The sequence below is a fragment of the Suillus discolor genome, assembly GCF_016758755.1.
Source record: "Suillus discolor strain FC423 chromosome Unknown F5147scaffold_51, whole genome shotgun sequence".
Lineage (NCBI taxonomy): Eukaryota > Fungi > Basidiomycota > Agaricomycetes > Boletales > Suillaceae > Suillus > Suillus discolor.
This window is the reverse complement of record NW_024541298.1, coordinates 189,675-200,945: the sequence shown is the minus strand read 5'-3', so window position 1 is coordinate 200,945 and position 11,271 is coordinate 189,675. Positions and strand designations below refer to the sequence as shown.

General features: G+C 49.1%; 6 protein-coding genes across 6 annotated transcripts; 4 read left to right on the top strand and 2 right to left on the bottom strand.

The window, feature by feature from the left end:
* The first annotated feature begins 103 nt into the window (after positions 1 to 103).
* F5147DRAFT_709322 (CoA-binding protein) lies at positions 104 to 739 on the top strand. Its single transcript, XM_041438187.1, has 3 exons — positions 104 to 256; positions 306 to 452; positions 506 to 739. The coding sequence occupies exons 1-3, from the start codon at positions 161 to 163 to the stop codon at positions 686 to 688; spliced, it is 426 nt and encodes a 141-aa protein (XP_041289839.1). The 5' UTR covers positions 104 to 160; the 3' UTR covers positions 689 to 739.
* Positions 740 to 895: 156 nt separating this feature from the next.
* F5147DRAFT_616591 (endochitinase) lies at positions 896 to 2,786 on the top strand. Its single transcript, XM_041432545.1, has 5 exons — positions 896 to 1,215; positions 1,283 to 1,370; positions 1,424 to 1,569; positions 1,633 to 2,278; positions 2,333 to 2,786. The coding sequence occupies exons 1-5, from the start codon at positions 1,016 to 1,018 to the stop codon at positions 2,510 to 2,512; spliced, it is 1,260 nt and encodes a 419-aa protein (XP_041289838.1). The 5' UTR covers positions 896 to 1,015; the 3' UTR covers positions 2,513 to 2,786.
* F5147DRAFT_709317 (NUDIX hydrolase domain-like protein) lies at positions 2,787 to 4,682 on the bottom strand. Its single transcript, XM_041438186.1, has 7 exons — positions 4,580 to 4,682; positions 3,928 to 4,522; positions 3,763 to 3,875; positions 3,619 to 3,715; positions 3,423 to 3,566; positions 3,283 to 3,370; positions 2,787 to 3,224 (listed from the first exon to the last, which is right to left on the bottom strand). Exons 1-7 carry the CDS (start codon positions 4,588 to 4,590, stop codon positions 2,953 to 2,955), a joined length of 1,320 nt encoding a protein of 439 aa, XP_041289837.1. The 5' UTR covers positions 4,591 to 4,682; the 3' UTR covers positions 2,787 to 2,952.
* A 1,139-nt stretch (positions 4,683 to 5,821) lies between these two features.
* On the top strand, positions 5,822 to 6,311 carry F5147DRAFT_315725 (uncharacterized protein). The gene is made up of 2 exons (XM_041429189.1): positions 5,822 to 6,174; positions 6,239 to 6,311. The coding sequence occupies exon 1, from the start codon at positions 5,943 to 5,945 to the stop codon at positions 6,141 to 6,143; it is 201 nt and encodes a 66-aa protein (XP_041289836.1). The 5' UTR covers positions 5,822 to 5,942; the 3' UTR covers positions 6,144 to 6,174; positions 6,239 to 6,311.
* Positions 6,312 to 6,414: 103 nt separating this feature from the next.
* Positions 6,415 to 8,442, bottom strand: F5147DRAFT_581566 (uncharacterized protein; the record flags this gene model as incomplete). The annotated part of the gene is made up of 2 exons (XM_041431604.1): positions 6,415 to 8,106; positions 8,155 to 8,442. 2 exons carry the CDS (start codon positions 8,440 to 8,442, stop codon positions 6,415 to 6,417), a joined length of 1,980 nt encoding a protein of 659 aa, XP_041289835.1.
* Positions 8,443 to 8,793: 351 nt separating this feature from the next.
* F5147DRAFT_581633 (mitochondrial carrier domain-containing protein) lies at positions 8,794 to 10,016 on the top strand (the record flags this gene model as incomplete). Its single annotated transcript, XM_041431608.1, has 7 exons — positions 8,794 to 8,847; positions 8,899 to 8,934; positions 8,996 to 9,088; positions 9,138 to 9,354; positions 9,411 to 9,667; positions 9,730 to 9,899; positions 9,950 to 10,016. 7 exons carry the CDS (start codon positions 8,794 to 8,796, stop codon positions 10,014 to 10,016), a joined length of 894 nt encoding a protein of 297 aa, XP_041289834.1.
* Positions 10,017 to 11,271: the final 1,255 nt, after the last annotated feature.

The following is an 11,271-nucleotide window of genomic DNA, read 5'->3' as shown; positions in this document are numbered from 1 at the left end:
CAGAACGTTCAAGCATAAGCACGAAATGAAAGCCAACTATCTGCGTGCGTCACAACAGCTATAAATGGATAATGTATTTCCTTGTCGAGCAGTGGAAGACTCACGTTACTCACAATCTCACACAGTGACTCTAGCCATCTAAGCTTTCTTTCTTAACATCATGGCAAGCACCATTCAAAAGCAAAAGCTCTTTTTGTCATTTCCGCACTATGCTGTGGTCGGCGCCTCCACAGACCGGTCAAAGTTCGGCACAAAGGTACTCCTTATTTCAACATCTGTCGTAGACATGACAATATCGTTTATAGGTTCTGCAATGGTATATCCAACGGAACAGGCCAGTAACCCCGGTCCACCCGTCGAATGATGAGTTGGAGGGTATAAAGACCATACGGTCTTTAACTGACCTTCCGAACCCAACCGAAACGTCAGTGAGCATCATAACGCCTGCTAAGGTCAGTAGTATGTCGCCACGTTCAGTGTCGCTACTGAATCCGTCTTTGACAAGATCACAATTAATCTGCTCAAACAAATCGAGAAACTTTCGATTCCCGCTGTCTGGTGCCAACCAGGAGCAACTGATGTTGCCTGCGTTCAGTACATCAAAGACAACGGGATGTCTGACCGTGTACTTTTCGAAGGGGAATGTATACTGAGAGATGGTGACGGGGCCTTACAGTCAATGTTATGAGATTCGGACTGATCTGATATGGTCATGAATGAACTATCATTAATATTGCCCTATGAAGTTACCTTTTTCCGCATCCTGGCAGATCATCGCACGGGCTCGTGGTCTACGATCACCGACAAGTCCGATCAAGTGACCGCTTCCATAGTACTAGAGTCCGAGTCACTCATACCGCAAGATCATCCATCCGCGGGGCAGTCCGACTGCACAGTTGCAACCACGTAAATCGCTATCTAGTCCCGAACAAGCCAATAAATCAAGATGACGGAAAGGCTATAAGAAGTTGTCTCCGCGGTCACAATCGTTCTCAGGCTATCGAGTTCCCTCGCCATGCTATCCACCTTCTTTTTATCTCTTCTTGCGCTGACCAATCTTAATGTAAGCGCCAGCCCGCTTGACGCCCGTTCCATTGCCGCCCGTTCCACTAAGCCCGTCGTCGCAACTTGGTACGGCGGATGGCATGCGACGGAAGGATTCCCGCTCTCTTCAGTTAGCTGGAACAAGTACAACACGCTGTACTATTCGTTTGCGTGAGCCACCTGTATTGGCGCAAACCCAAATAGCCTTAGTTGACGCAATCATGTTTGTTTCTCTTAGAGAAACAACTCGTGACGTCACTAGTCTAAGCCTGACAGACTCTGATGGGGAGTTGCTCCCTAAATTTGTCTCTGAGGCCCATGCACATGTGAGCAAATAAGCATTTGTCGCTTCTACAATTAATGTCTAACTCACGCGCAGGGTGTCGAGGCCCATATTGCTGTCGGAGGCTGGACCGGGAGTATTTGGTTCTCCTCCAACCTTGCCACCGCCAAAAACCGGACGGCGTTTGTCCGAACTGTGGTAGATTTTGCTTCAAAGTACAAGCTTGATGGCATCCAATTTGAGTAGGTTGATCCCCATGACTCCGGCATCACATGCTGACCTACATCATCCTTGATTGCCAACAGCTGGGAGTCCCCGAACGATCAGGGAATCGGTTGTAACACCATCAGCGTGTACGACACGGCAAACTTCCTCGCATTCCTCCAAGAGCTTCGCGAAAACCCAAAAGCGAAAAAACTTACCCTCTCGGCCGCTGTAGGACTGGGACCCTTCTTCAATGCTGCCGGTCACCCTTTGACAGACGTCACTGGGTTTGCGAAAGTCCTCGATTATGTCGCAGTGATGAATTATGACGTTTGGGGTTCTTGGTTCCCAACTGTGGGGCCTAACGCACCGCTGAACGACTCCTGCGCCGCGTCCGCCAACCAACAGGGTTCTGCCGTTTCTGCAGTCAAGACTTGGACGGCCGCAGGGATGCCAGTCGACCAGATCGTACTCGGTGTTGCTTCCTACGGTCACTCATTCAGCGTTCCTCCCTCTGATGCCTTCAAGTCCCACACGAAGAAGCTGGTTGCATACCCCGCCTATAATGCCTCCAACCAGCCCTTGGGTGATTCATGGGATAACACCGGTGGTGTTGACGTCTGTGGCGTTTACGAGGCCCAAGGTGGCACTTTCAACTTCTGGGGCCTCATTGACAACGGTTTCCTGACCAAAGAAGGCACGCCTGCTGATGGCATCTACTACAGATACGACGCCTGCAGTCAGACGGTAAATATGTTCTTCCACCCTGAATGAAGAGCGCTCATTTCATTGTTTGTACAGCCGTATGTGTACAATGAGAGATCACAAGTCATGGTCTCCTTCGACAACGTCCAATCGTTTGCCGCCAAGGGCAAATATATCAAGGACACCAAGCTGCGCGGTTTCGCGATGTGGGAGGCGGGCGGCGATTACAAAGATATGCTCCTCGACTCTATTATCGATGCTTCTAAGTGCTCTTAGATGCGTCTCCACTACTTTATTGTCTGGCACCACGGTGCCGAATCACATTCGTTGACATGGATTACTACGTTCGTTTCATACTTTATCGCAATCACGGTCTTTGCCAGTATTAGTTGTCTGAAATGACTTTCCCTTTGTTCAGTACGCGACTGCCGCTGCATCTTTCGTTACATAGTTACAGTCCCCTTACAGTTTGAGTAGTTAGTTTATAGATTTATTCTTTAGTGAGTTCTTGATTCCCATTCGAAACTCGTATTGTAAATATTTACCAATCTCGTCTCGTTCTCCGATGACTCTACCCTGCAATGGTAACCTTTCGTGGCGGTCTCCCTTCTCTTCCAAATGAATAGATTGAACCATGTGCATCCCACATCTATTTATATGTCTTACTTCTAGATCTACTTCTATGTCATTCTTCTACTTGTTCGCCGATCATTGAACTACAGTCCTGTTCGCATCCACTTCTGGAATTGGGATTTTTCGGCCCAATGCTGAATGAGAACGCCTGCGATGGCTGTTGGCGCGGGTATCCTGAACGGCGGCTCGTCATTGTTATTAACTTCGACAGACTGTTCTGATTCCGCTGATACGGGGTTGTTATCGGGACCATCTTGGATCTCTGCGATCTTCTTGTAGTCACGGCGAGAGAATTGAGTTCCACTAGAATGTCTCAAGACAGCGAGAATTTCCTCTCTGGTGTACCACCGAGCATCTATGGGATATCCCCGAGTCAGACTTCGACATCGACGTTTCTACAGCAGACGACTGACCTTCGAGTTCGTTATCTAAATCTATACGGATTGGCGCAGAAGAATCAGCGGTCGCATAATAGCCGACCATCAAGTTGGCTGGATAGGGCTAAAATGCCGGGGTTGATAGCTTGGAATTCTGCCGTGCAGAGTTAACGTACCCAAGGCTGTCCAGAGTGATATCGGACGTTCCAGACCTTCACTCCAGCTTCCTCCCACATCTCCCGCTTGACGGCATCCTCGAAGGACTCGCCTGGCTCCACGAAGCCAGCAAGTGCGGAGTAGAATTGACCGGGGAATTTTTTCTGTTTGGGGCTAAGTTAGAAACCAGCTTAGATCAAAGATCAGTATGCTCACATTTCTCCCGAGAAGGACCTTCTCTCCTGATTCATCGATGACGAGCATGATTACGACGGGATCCGTCCGAGGATGAGCAAAATTATGCAGCCCTCGCCTTCATGTCATATGAGTGATTGTTTCCTATGCAGTATTGGAACGAACCCGGAGGGACAAGGTTTCCTGTCCGTATTATCGGCCCAGGGAAGTAGAGATGTACAGCTCAGCTTCCATCCAGCCCACAAGGAATATACGGGTGAACCGCAAGCAGGACAGAACTAGATCGTCACATTTCCGTCAAGGTTTCTGTCTGCAGAAACTAGCACATACCTTGTTCCTTTGGTTCCAATCTACCATGCTCCGAGCCTCCGCAAAGATCGCTGCAGTATACGCATCAAGACTTGACATCGCTGCGCGTGGCTCCACAAAAGTCAGTGTCGACCCATCCTTTGCAAGCTCGGTGTTCCCGATGGCTTCATTGATCTTGCTCTCATCGAGGTCTGCGACATCCGCGGAAAAGTAAGGGGTTCCTATAAGTTTCGCAACAGCAGAATGGGGATCTTTGAATTCGGAAGATGGGAGAGCATTTCCCGAATTTCCCGTCTCTTTCAAACCAAGGAATACTATTGATGGACCACGGACTCGGGCAGCCTCGAGAACGGGTAAATCAGATGCGCAATGTTGCCCTTCCTGCTCGCCCTGACCGAAGAATGGTTCGGCACCGAGCAAGGGTCTAACGTCCTCGGTGGTCAACAACGCCAGACTTCGTTTCTGTGTACCAGTATGAGAAGCGATAAGTGGCTGGCCCCCATTGAATAAGATCCACCTCGTAGCAGGCGAAACGACGACTGCATTGAGGAATGAATGAGATGACCTCAGCCATGATAGACGATTGAGAGGTGATCCGGCAAGGAAATTCGTAAATCTGGCAAACCAAATCTGTGAGAGGGATGCTGTCATGTATGTAAATCATGACACTGACGCTTCGGCCATCCTGACAGTGTGCAATGCTCGGAAGGTAGTCAAACAATGGAAGAGATTTCAGTAATATAAGTACGTGAGTTTCAGTGCTCCGGCTAAGTACTAATTACTAACCCGGCTGAAGTGACGGCAGGCCGCAAGGTCACGCGTGGCATCATGATTGGTTGACACGGGTCCCTATTTCGAGTCCCCCTCGAGAACACACTGACCTGTGGCCACACACAAACTTGACGGACACACACGGTGCCGCTACTCGGACCAAACGATAGACCATAAAATTGTAATACCTTGTCGTGGTCCTGCTACTAGCGTCAATTTACCCCGCATTCCATAACTTCCATTCCCCGGAACTAGGCTAAGCTACTGTGGCGGCCGCCCATCATGATGGCAGGAGTCACATCGAACCTTACTGTAGGTTCTATTCGGACTTCCGCAACTGCGAGCGCGTGGACAAGTCCTTTGTGTCTAAGTTGCAGGTACTTGCCAATCTTATCTTCTTTCTGCACAATTCACGCATATGTTCCGAAGATGAGGTCGTACAATGTACATTGATCTTCCCATACTTGGGTTACAATGCATGCGAGTCACTTCTTGCCACCAGATTTGAGGTGATTTCGAAGTAGAGTGCTTCTTCTCCGTGCTTCCTGTGCCTATGAACCGGTCAAAGCTTGGTGGTTGGCACTCCAATCAGAACGGACAGTGCCTTGTTGGCTGAGCAATATGTCCCTGACACCCAGGCTATTCACCGCTGCTATGCCGCGTTTGCCACACTCGTGGGTGACCCTGTTTGGCTGATCCCCCTGACTCGTTCTCCTCCAATCCGACTCAAAGCTCACATGTACATTCAAACACGAGGCAACCCATTCTCTCACCCTGTTAACCTTCAAGACAATGCACGTCGCTTCAGCCATGACATGTCTTGATCCAATTTGCCCGAGGCGTTTTAACACAGCGCTCAATCCATGAAAGTTACGTGCGCCGTCCGCCTTGAAACTGCCTTTTACGGAAATTCGTTTGTTCCCTACCCATTTTCGGCTACTACGCGAAGTCTTGCGCTCATCGCAGAAGGCCTAGATATACCGTCCGGTGGTCTATCCGCCCGCTTTCATCCTTCCATATAGGGCGAACAACAATTGTGGCTTTGCCCCTGGTCTACCTCGAGAATCGACGCGCTCCCGCAGACGGAAGGAAATAAGATTTGGTCCACTAACCAAACCTTGTATAAAAGTCCAATCACCCGGTTCCTGTCCATGTCGGAGTCCCACCTGTTTGAACCTTGAGCTGCCGTACGCCAATTTTGCTACATCGGTTTCTTCTGTATTTCGGATTCCTGAACTCGTATGTTTTCTGAATTCTAGAATGCGATGACGTCCGACCCCCGCCCAAAACAAGATGGGAGTACAGGGTCTATGTGTCGCGCAAACTTATCGCCCGCTCAAGTCATCGCGGAGGCGTGGCGACGCGAGTCTCCGCAAAGTCAAGAATTTTGGCGGCAAGCAGAGGCAAAACGCAAAGAGCTCTACACAGTACCCCGGTCACATCATAAACCACGGGGAAAGATGTAGGGTCCGTATCTTGGTGGCATGACTATTGACAGTAAGCGACGACCTCCATTAATTCAGTCCGTTACTCACGTTGCTGTCATGCCATCGCCATTCAGGTTATTCGCATTCTGTGTACATATATTCATTACTTTGGACGATATCAATTGTACGATTAGATAGATGCATTACAGACAGGCTAAAGGCTGCTGGACATGCCTGGGTGACAGAAAGCTATAGTACTCATTGTCAGAGATTGATACGTACTTGGCGCACTGACAATACATAGACAATATTATTGTCCTAACGTTGAAGGGACCTCGGTTCCAACAGTTGATATTGTCTCCTCACCATCGTCCTCGTCGCAATCCTCCTCATAGTCCTCTTCCTGTTCTTCCAACGCAGCCTCCGCTTCTGCCTGTGCTTGAGCTGCAGACGCAGCATTAGCGATTGCCTGCTCCAAAAGTCGCGCTTGTTCCTCCGAAAGACCATACAGTGATAACGGCGGTGCAGAAACAGTTGCATTGTCCGCGATTGGAACAGGATAATCATCATTCGGAACGCCACATCCGTCGTCCACAGGGAAAGGCTGCGATTCGGCCGTGATATGATTGGCAGCGCTCACCGCTGAATTGTCTTGTTGATTTTGAGGGGCCGGCATATTTTGTAGCTGGGCCCTAGCGATGACGCTAGCCAAAGTTGCTTGACTTCCAGCCGGATCAATCTGCATTGGTGGGATATCGTGATCCACGGCTGTTCCCAGCGCGCTGGACACGTGTGATTGCAACGTCTTGTGGAGGCTAAGCACAGCTTCTTGTGCATGGCCGATGACGTCGACATCCATTTCCCCCTCCTCCGGACCCCAATCATCACCAAACGTTCCGTAACTTGTTGTAGATGCCACGGAATGCGTCACAATATCAGCCCACATCCGTGTCCGTCGACCTTCCCGCAGCGCATCGTCCCCACTCTCCTTGTCCAGTTCGACTTCTTTGATTGCCGCGTTAACACATGCCTCCCCTTTGCCACCACGAGTTGCGCTGCTATTTTTGTGCCTCTTTATTGCGTCACGCCGCGAGAATAACTTGTAACAGCCGGCACACTGATACCCCGTCTTGTCGTGTAGTTTGGCATGTCGTTTCAGGTCATGATTTCGGGCAAACGAGGCAGGACATGCAGCACAGCGATATGGCCTGTGCACTGCGTGTACTTGTTGGTGCGCTCGTAGGTTAAATAATCGCGCAAAAATCTTGCGGCAACCTGGCACCAGGCAGGGGTATACTGCGGTACCAATGTCGCTGAAAGGGACAGGCTGAGGACCAGTTCCCGGCGGTATCCATGGACGGGGAGGATACATTGATACGTCAGGGGGTTGCATATGAGCGTTCGGTGCGACAGCGGTGGGGCCAATGGGACTACCACTCAGGACTCCAACCACCTGAATGAGTCCACTGATCTCCTGTAAGGCGTTTGTCTCAGGTCCTCCTCTGGCAGAAGAGGTGACCGCAAAAAGAAATATTTGATGTAACTGTAGCTGAATTGAGGATATGATCGACGGATCTGGCGGGCCGTTGGAAGGTGGATGGGAGGCTAAAGTTTCAGAAACCACGCGAACTGCGTCTGTTATCTGGCTCTGTAAATGGCCATGTGCGAAAGTTGGCCGTTTGAAGGCTCGTGGCTCGTTCCTCCGCTGTTCTTCTTCAGTCTCGTCGCGTTTCCTCTTGCCTTTATCCAGCTGTAGTGCAGGCGCATTAGAGTGACGCAGTGCGGCAAAAAGAGCGTCGGAGCGAGCCAAAGATACGAGGGTCATGCTGAGTGATTTTGCAAGGTCTTTGGAAATTGTTCCAGCGGCAACTGTGTGATTGAGTATTTCCAGAACGCTGTTGCCTGCACCAGGAACGACCGCAGACGCTAGAGTTGAGTGAACCAGAGGATCCTTTCCTGCAATGTTCAGCACGTTCCCCATCGTCTTCAAGGCGGCCTCTTCCTTCTTGGACGACATAGATGATTGGGAAGGTGGTTGTGTGATCAGGACTGGAGAAGGAACCGCAGACGGAGCACCATCATGTAGGGGTGCACTAGGAGTTGACGTTGATGCCGTCGTAGTGACATTTACGCGGTCTGCCTGCGCTTTGCTAATGTCCGCCCATAGCTGTTCCTTCAACCGACGCGCAATTTCCTCCGCTTCTTCCTCTCCGTCATCGTAGTCATCGTCATCATAATTTTCGTCCTCTTCAACCCATTCATCTCCCTCCTCATCTCCAGTTTGTTTAGCGGTCGAGCTCGCTGTCGCGTCAATTTGGTCGGATCTAGGTTCAGTCATAAGTACTAGGTATTGAGATGAGATGCTTAGTGGAAGGTCATATGATTATGATATTGGTCAATGGTCGGGTACAAACCAGAGCAAGCATCTACATATGTACTGAACTTCATCAATTTATTATTAACGTAGCCAACTGTCCATCTTTAAACTGACTTGGCGAGGCCTGTCTCTACGTATCATATTCGTGTCAATGAGCTGGCTAGTAAGTGGGAGTTATGTCCGCGCTAGTAGTCGGCAAATGCTCTTGTATGAAACTCCGCAATTGTATAATTGCCAGCTGATTACTTCAAGTTCCAAACGGTCCAAAGTCGCGTTTTAGGTTAATTTTCCCTCAGGAATAGCCAGTCGCAAATGTCGAACACGATCAAGGACCTTACGGCTGGAACGGCTGGAGGGATAGCTCAGGTGTGTATAAAATAGGCTCAGTGCTACGTGTCGACTCAATCTGCGTATTAGGTCCTGGTTGGACAACCCTTCGACATCGTGAAAGTGGTGAGAGTGGCTATAAAATCCAAGCAAGGATACTTGCGTACACATTATGACTCTTCCTCAGCGCATGCAAACTTCGGCGAAGGGCACTTACAGTGGCATGCTGCATTGCGCTGGCGGTATCTTGAAAAATGAAGGGCCTCTGGCGTTTTATAAGGTGATGCTCTTGTCACTCTTTACCGTTCTTTCTCACATCATTATGTTAGGGCACGTTAACGCCGTTGCTGGGAATCGGTGTCTGTGTATCGATACAATTCGGAGTCCTCGAGTATGCAAAGCGGATATTCACGGTTCAGAATCTCGCTAGAGGTGAAGGGGGAGAAGAAGGAAAGATGTTGGGTGGGGGGCAGCTGGTCATCGCTGGAGTTGCAGCAGGGCTTGCTAACGGTGTGGTTTCTGGTCCAGTGGAACACATTCGCATTCGTGAGTCATATGTGTTGTGTCTATGACAAGTATCCGGCTTTTAACCTCTTCGTTAGGTCTGCAGACGCAGTCAAATACGAATCCAATATACAAGGGTCCATTTAACGCAATGAAGCAAATTGTCTCACAACACGGCATTTCTGGACTATTTAAAGGACAAGCTGTCACCTTTCTACGTGAAGCGACAGGCTATGGCGTCTATTTCTTGGCATACGAAAAGCTTGTACAACGCGAAATAACCCAAAAGGGAATACGACGGGACCAGATTAATCCTATGAACTCTATTCTGTATGGCGCAGCAGCTGGATACGCAGTAAGTTCCATGCCCTCTACCCTGTGCATGTTCGCTTGTACATTGAGCTAATTCTGCGATAGCTTTGGGCAGTGATATACCCTATAGACATGATCAAATCTAGAATGCAGACCGACGGATTTACCCCGTCTACTGGACAAAAATATGCTTCGGCACGGGATTGTGTGCGGAAAGTTTGGAGAAGCGAGGGAATCAGCGCATTTACACGTGGTTTGGGGCCCACTTTAATTCGGTACGCATTTTATTCCTCAGAAATACTTCACGAACTCATCGCTCGATCAGTTCACCATTTGCGAACGGGGCGACGTTCCTTGGATTCGAGATGGCTAGTAGACTGCTATATTCATAATTATCGAGGATTCATCTCCTACACGTCAATGCGAGACGCTCAGTGGTCACACTGTTGTATCAATCCGCTTATATTCTCATATTTTAGGTCGGACTAGATCAATAATATGCAAACAAATGAGTTTCCCTGTGTCCATATCTCAGTCGGTACTATGGTATGGCATAGGGATATAAATTAAGTGACGATCACAATGACTATTCCAGTTAATGCAGCGAAACAGTGCACGCGAGTGCGAGTAAGGTTGTACTTACCACGCAGAGGCAACACCCGTTGACAGCTTGAGGTTAGTTGAAATTTGCCGACAACTCCAACGTTGATGAAATATGGTATTTAGCAAGTGCCACCTCCTCGATAAGCTAGACAACGTGTGATGCTTACGATACGCCGGACAGACCAAAACCACTCGGAGTTGTTGGACCGCAAAGTCACGATTGAGGTCGTCCAGCAGTCCCCACCCTTGCATCGGGGTGTTGACACTGCCAGTAATCTGCCTCGACATGTGTTCTTCGTGATACGTAAGGGTTCAAAGAGGGTATTTATCCCGGGTTGCAGCATAGGACAATTCGAACGAAATGGTCTTGTATCTTATGTTCCGACTGACCGTAGGTATTGTCAACATCGTTTTCCGATACAGGGTGTGATCACTGACAGCGGCAGCAAGATGATCACCTTTCTTCCTGGGACACTCATTTCTCTGCCGACTGCGTGCGGTGACCAAAGATATTCGTTCACGGTAACGAACGAGACCATGGGTAGGGTTCCTTGGGCATACACTACTTTGTAGTTACAGTGATTTGCGATGTTGGTGTCATATGAGTCATGTGGAGGGTCATTTTAGTACGGGAATGCTGAGTCGATAGTCGAGATGACGATGATAGCAGCATCAATCTCGAGAAAGTTGAGGAATGGGTTGGTCGAGTGGGGATAATGTTCAGTAAGAGAGTCTGAACTTTGACGTTTATCTTTTATAACGTCACCTTCTACTAGATGTCCACGGGAGTTCGCGCATTTTTGGCAAAACGGTTATTACTCCACATCGCACAAACAAACAAAATTAATTCTTTGACAGTTCGATAGCGTGACATCGAAAGTACAACGTCTGCTAGTTTCTTTTTCGAAAATTGACGTGTTGAGTCCAGCGGAGAGTTACCGCGCAGAAAAGTGCATTTTCCCTAGAGTTCGCGCACTTCGTCACACTATGTCACACGTCTGCCGCGATGCCTTTTCACGCTCCGCAGAATTCGCACCGTTTAGA

What these genes read in the sequence shown, in the direction of transcription:
- F5147DRAFT_709322 (XM_041438187.1), top strand. Translation starts at nt 161, where the DNA reads ATGGCAAGCACCATTCAAAAGCAAAAGCTCTTTTTGTCATTTCCGCAC. An exon ending in GGTCAAAGTTCGGCACAAAG is followed by an intron (nt 257 to 305) that starts GTACTCCTTATT and finishes TATCGTTTATAG; the next exon opens with GTTCTGCAATGGTATATCCA. An exon ending in GCATCATAACGCCTGCTAAG is followed by an intron (nt 453 to 505) that starts GTCAGTAGTATG and finishes GTCTTTGACAAG; the next exon opens with ATCACAATTAATCTGCTCAA.
- F5147DRAFT_616591 (XM_041432545.1), top strand. Translation starts at nt 1,016, where the DNA reads ATGCTATCCACCTTCTTTTTATCTCTTCTTGCGCTGACCAATCTTAAT. An exon ending in TCTCTGAGGCCCATGCACAT is followed by an intron (nt 1,371 to 1,423) that starts GTGAGCAAATAA and finishes ACTCACGCGCAG; the next exon opens with GGTGTCGAGGCCCATATTGC. An exon ending in CTTGATGGCATCCAATTTGA is followed by an intron (nt 1,570 to 1,632) that starts GTAGGTTGATCC and finishes GATTGCCAACAG; the next exon opens with CTGGGAGTCCCCGAACGATC.
- F5147DRAFT_709317 (XM_041438186.1), bottom strand. An exon ending in AGGAAACCTTGTCCCTCCGG is followed by an intron (nt 3,716 to 3,762) that starts GTTCGTTCCAAT and finishes TATGACATGAAG; the next exon opens with GCGAGGGCTGCATAATTTTG. An exon ending in TTTAGATAACGAACTCGAAG is followed by an intron (nt 3,225 to 3,282) that starts GTCAGTCGTCTG and finishes GATATCCCATAG; the next exon opens with ATGCTCGGTGGTACACCAGA.
- F5147DRAFT_315725 (XM_041429189.1), top strand. Translation starts at nt 5,943, where the DNA reads ATGACGTCCGACCCCCGCCCAAAACAAGATGGGAGTACAGGGTCTATG.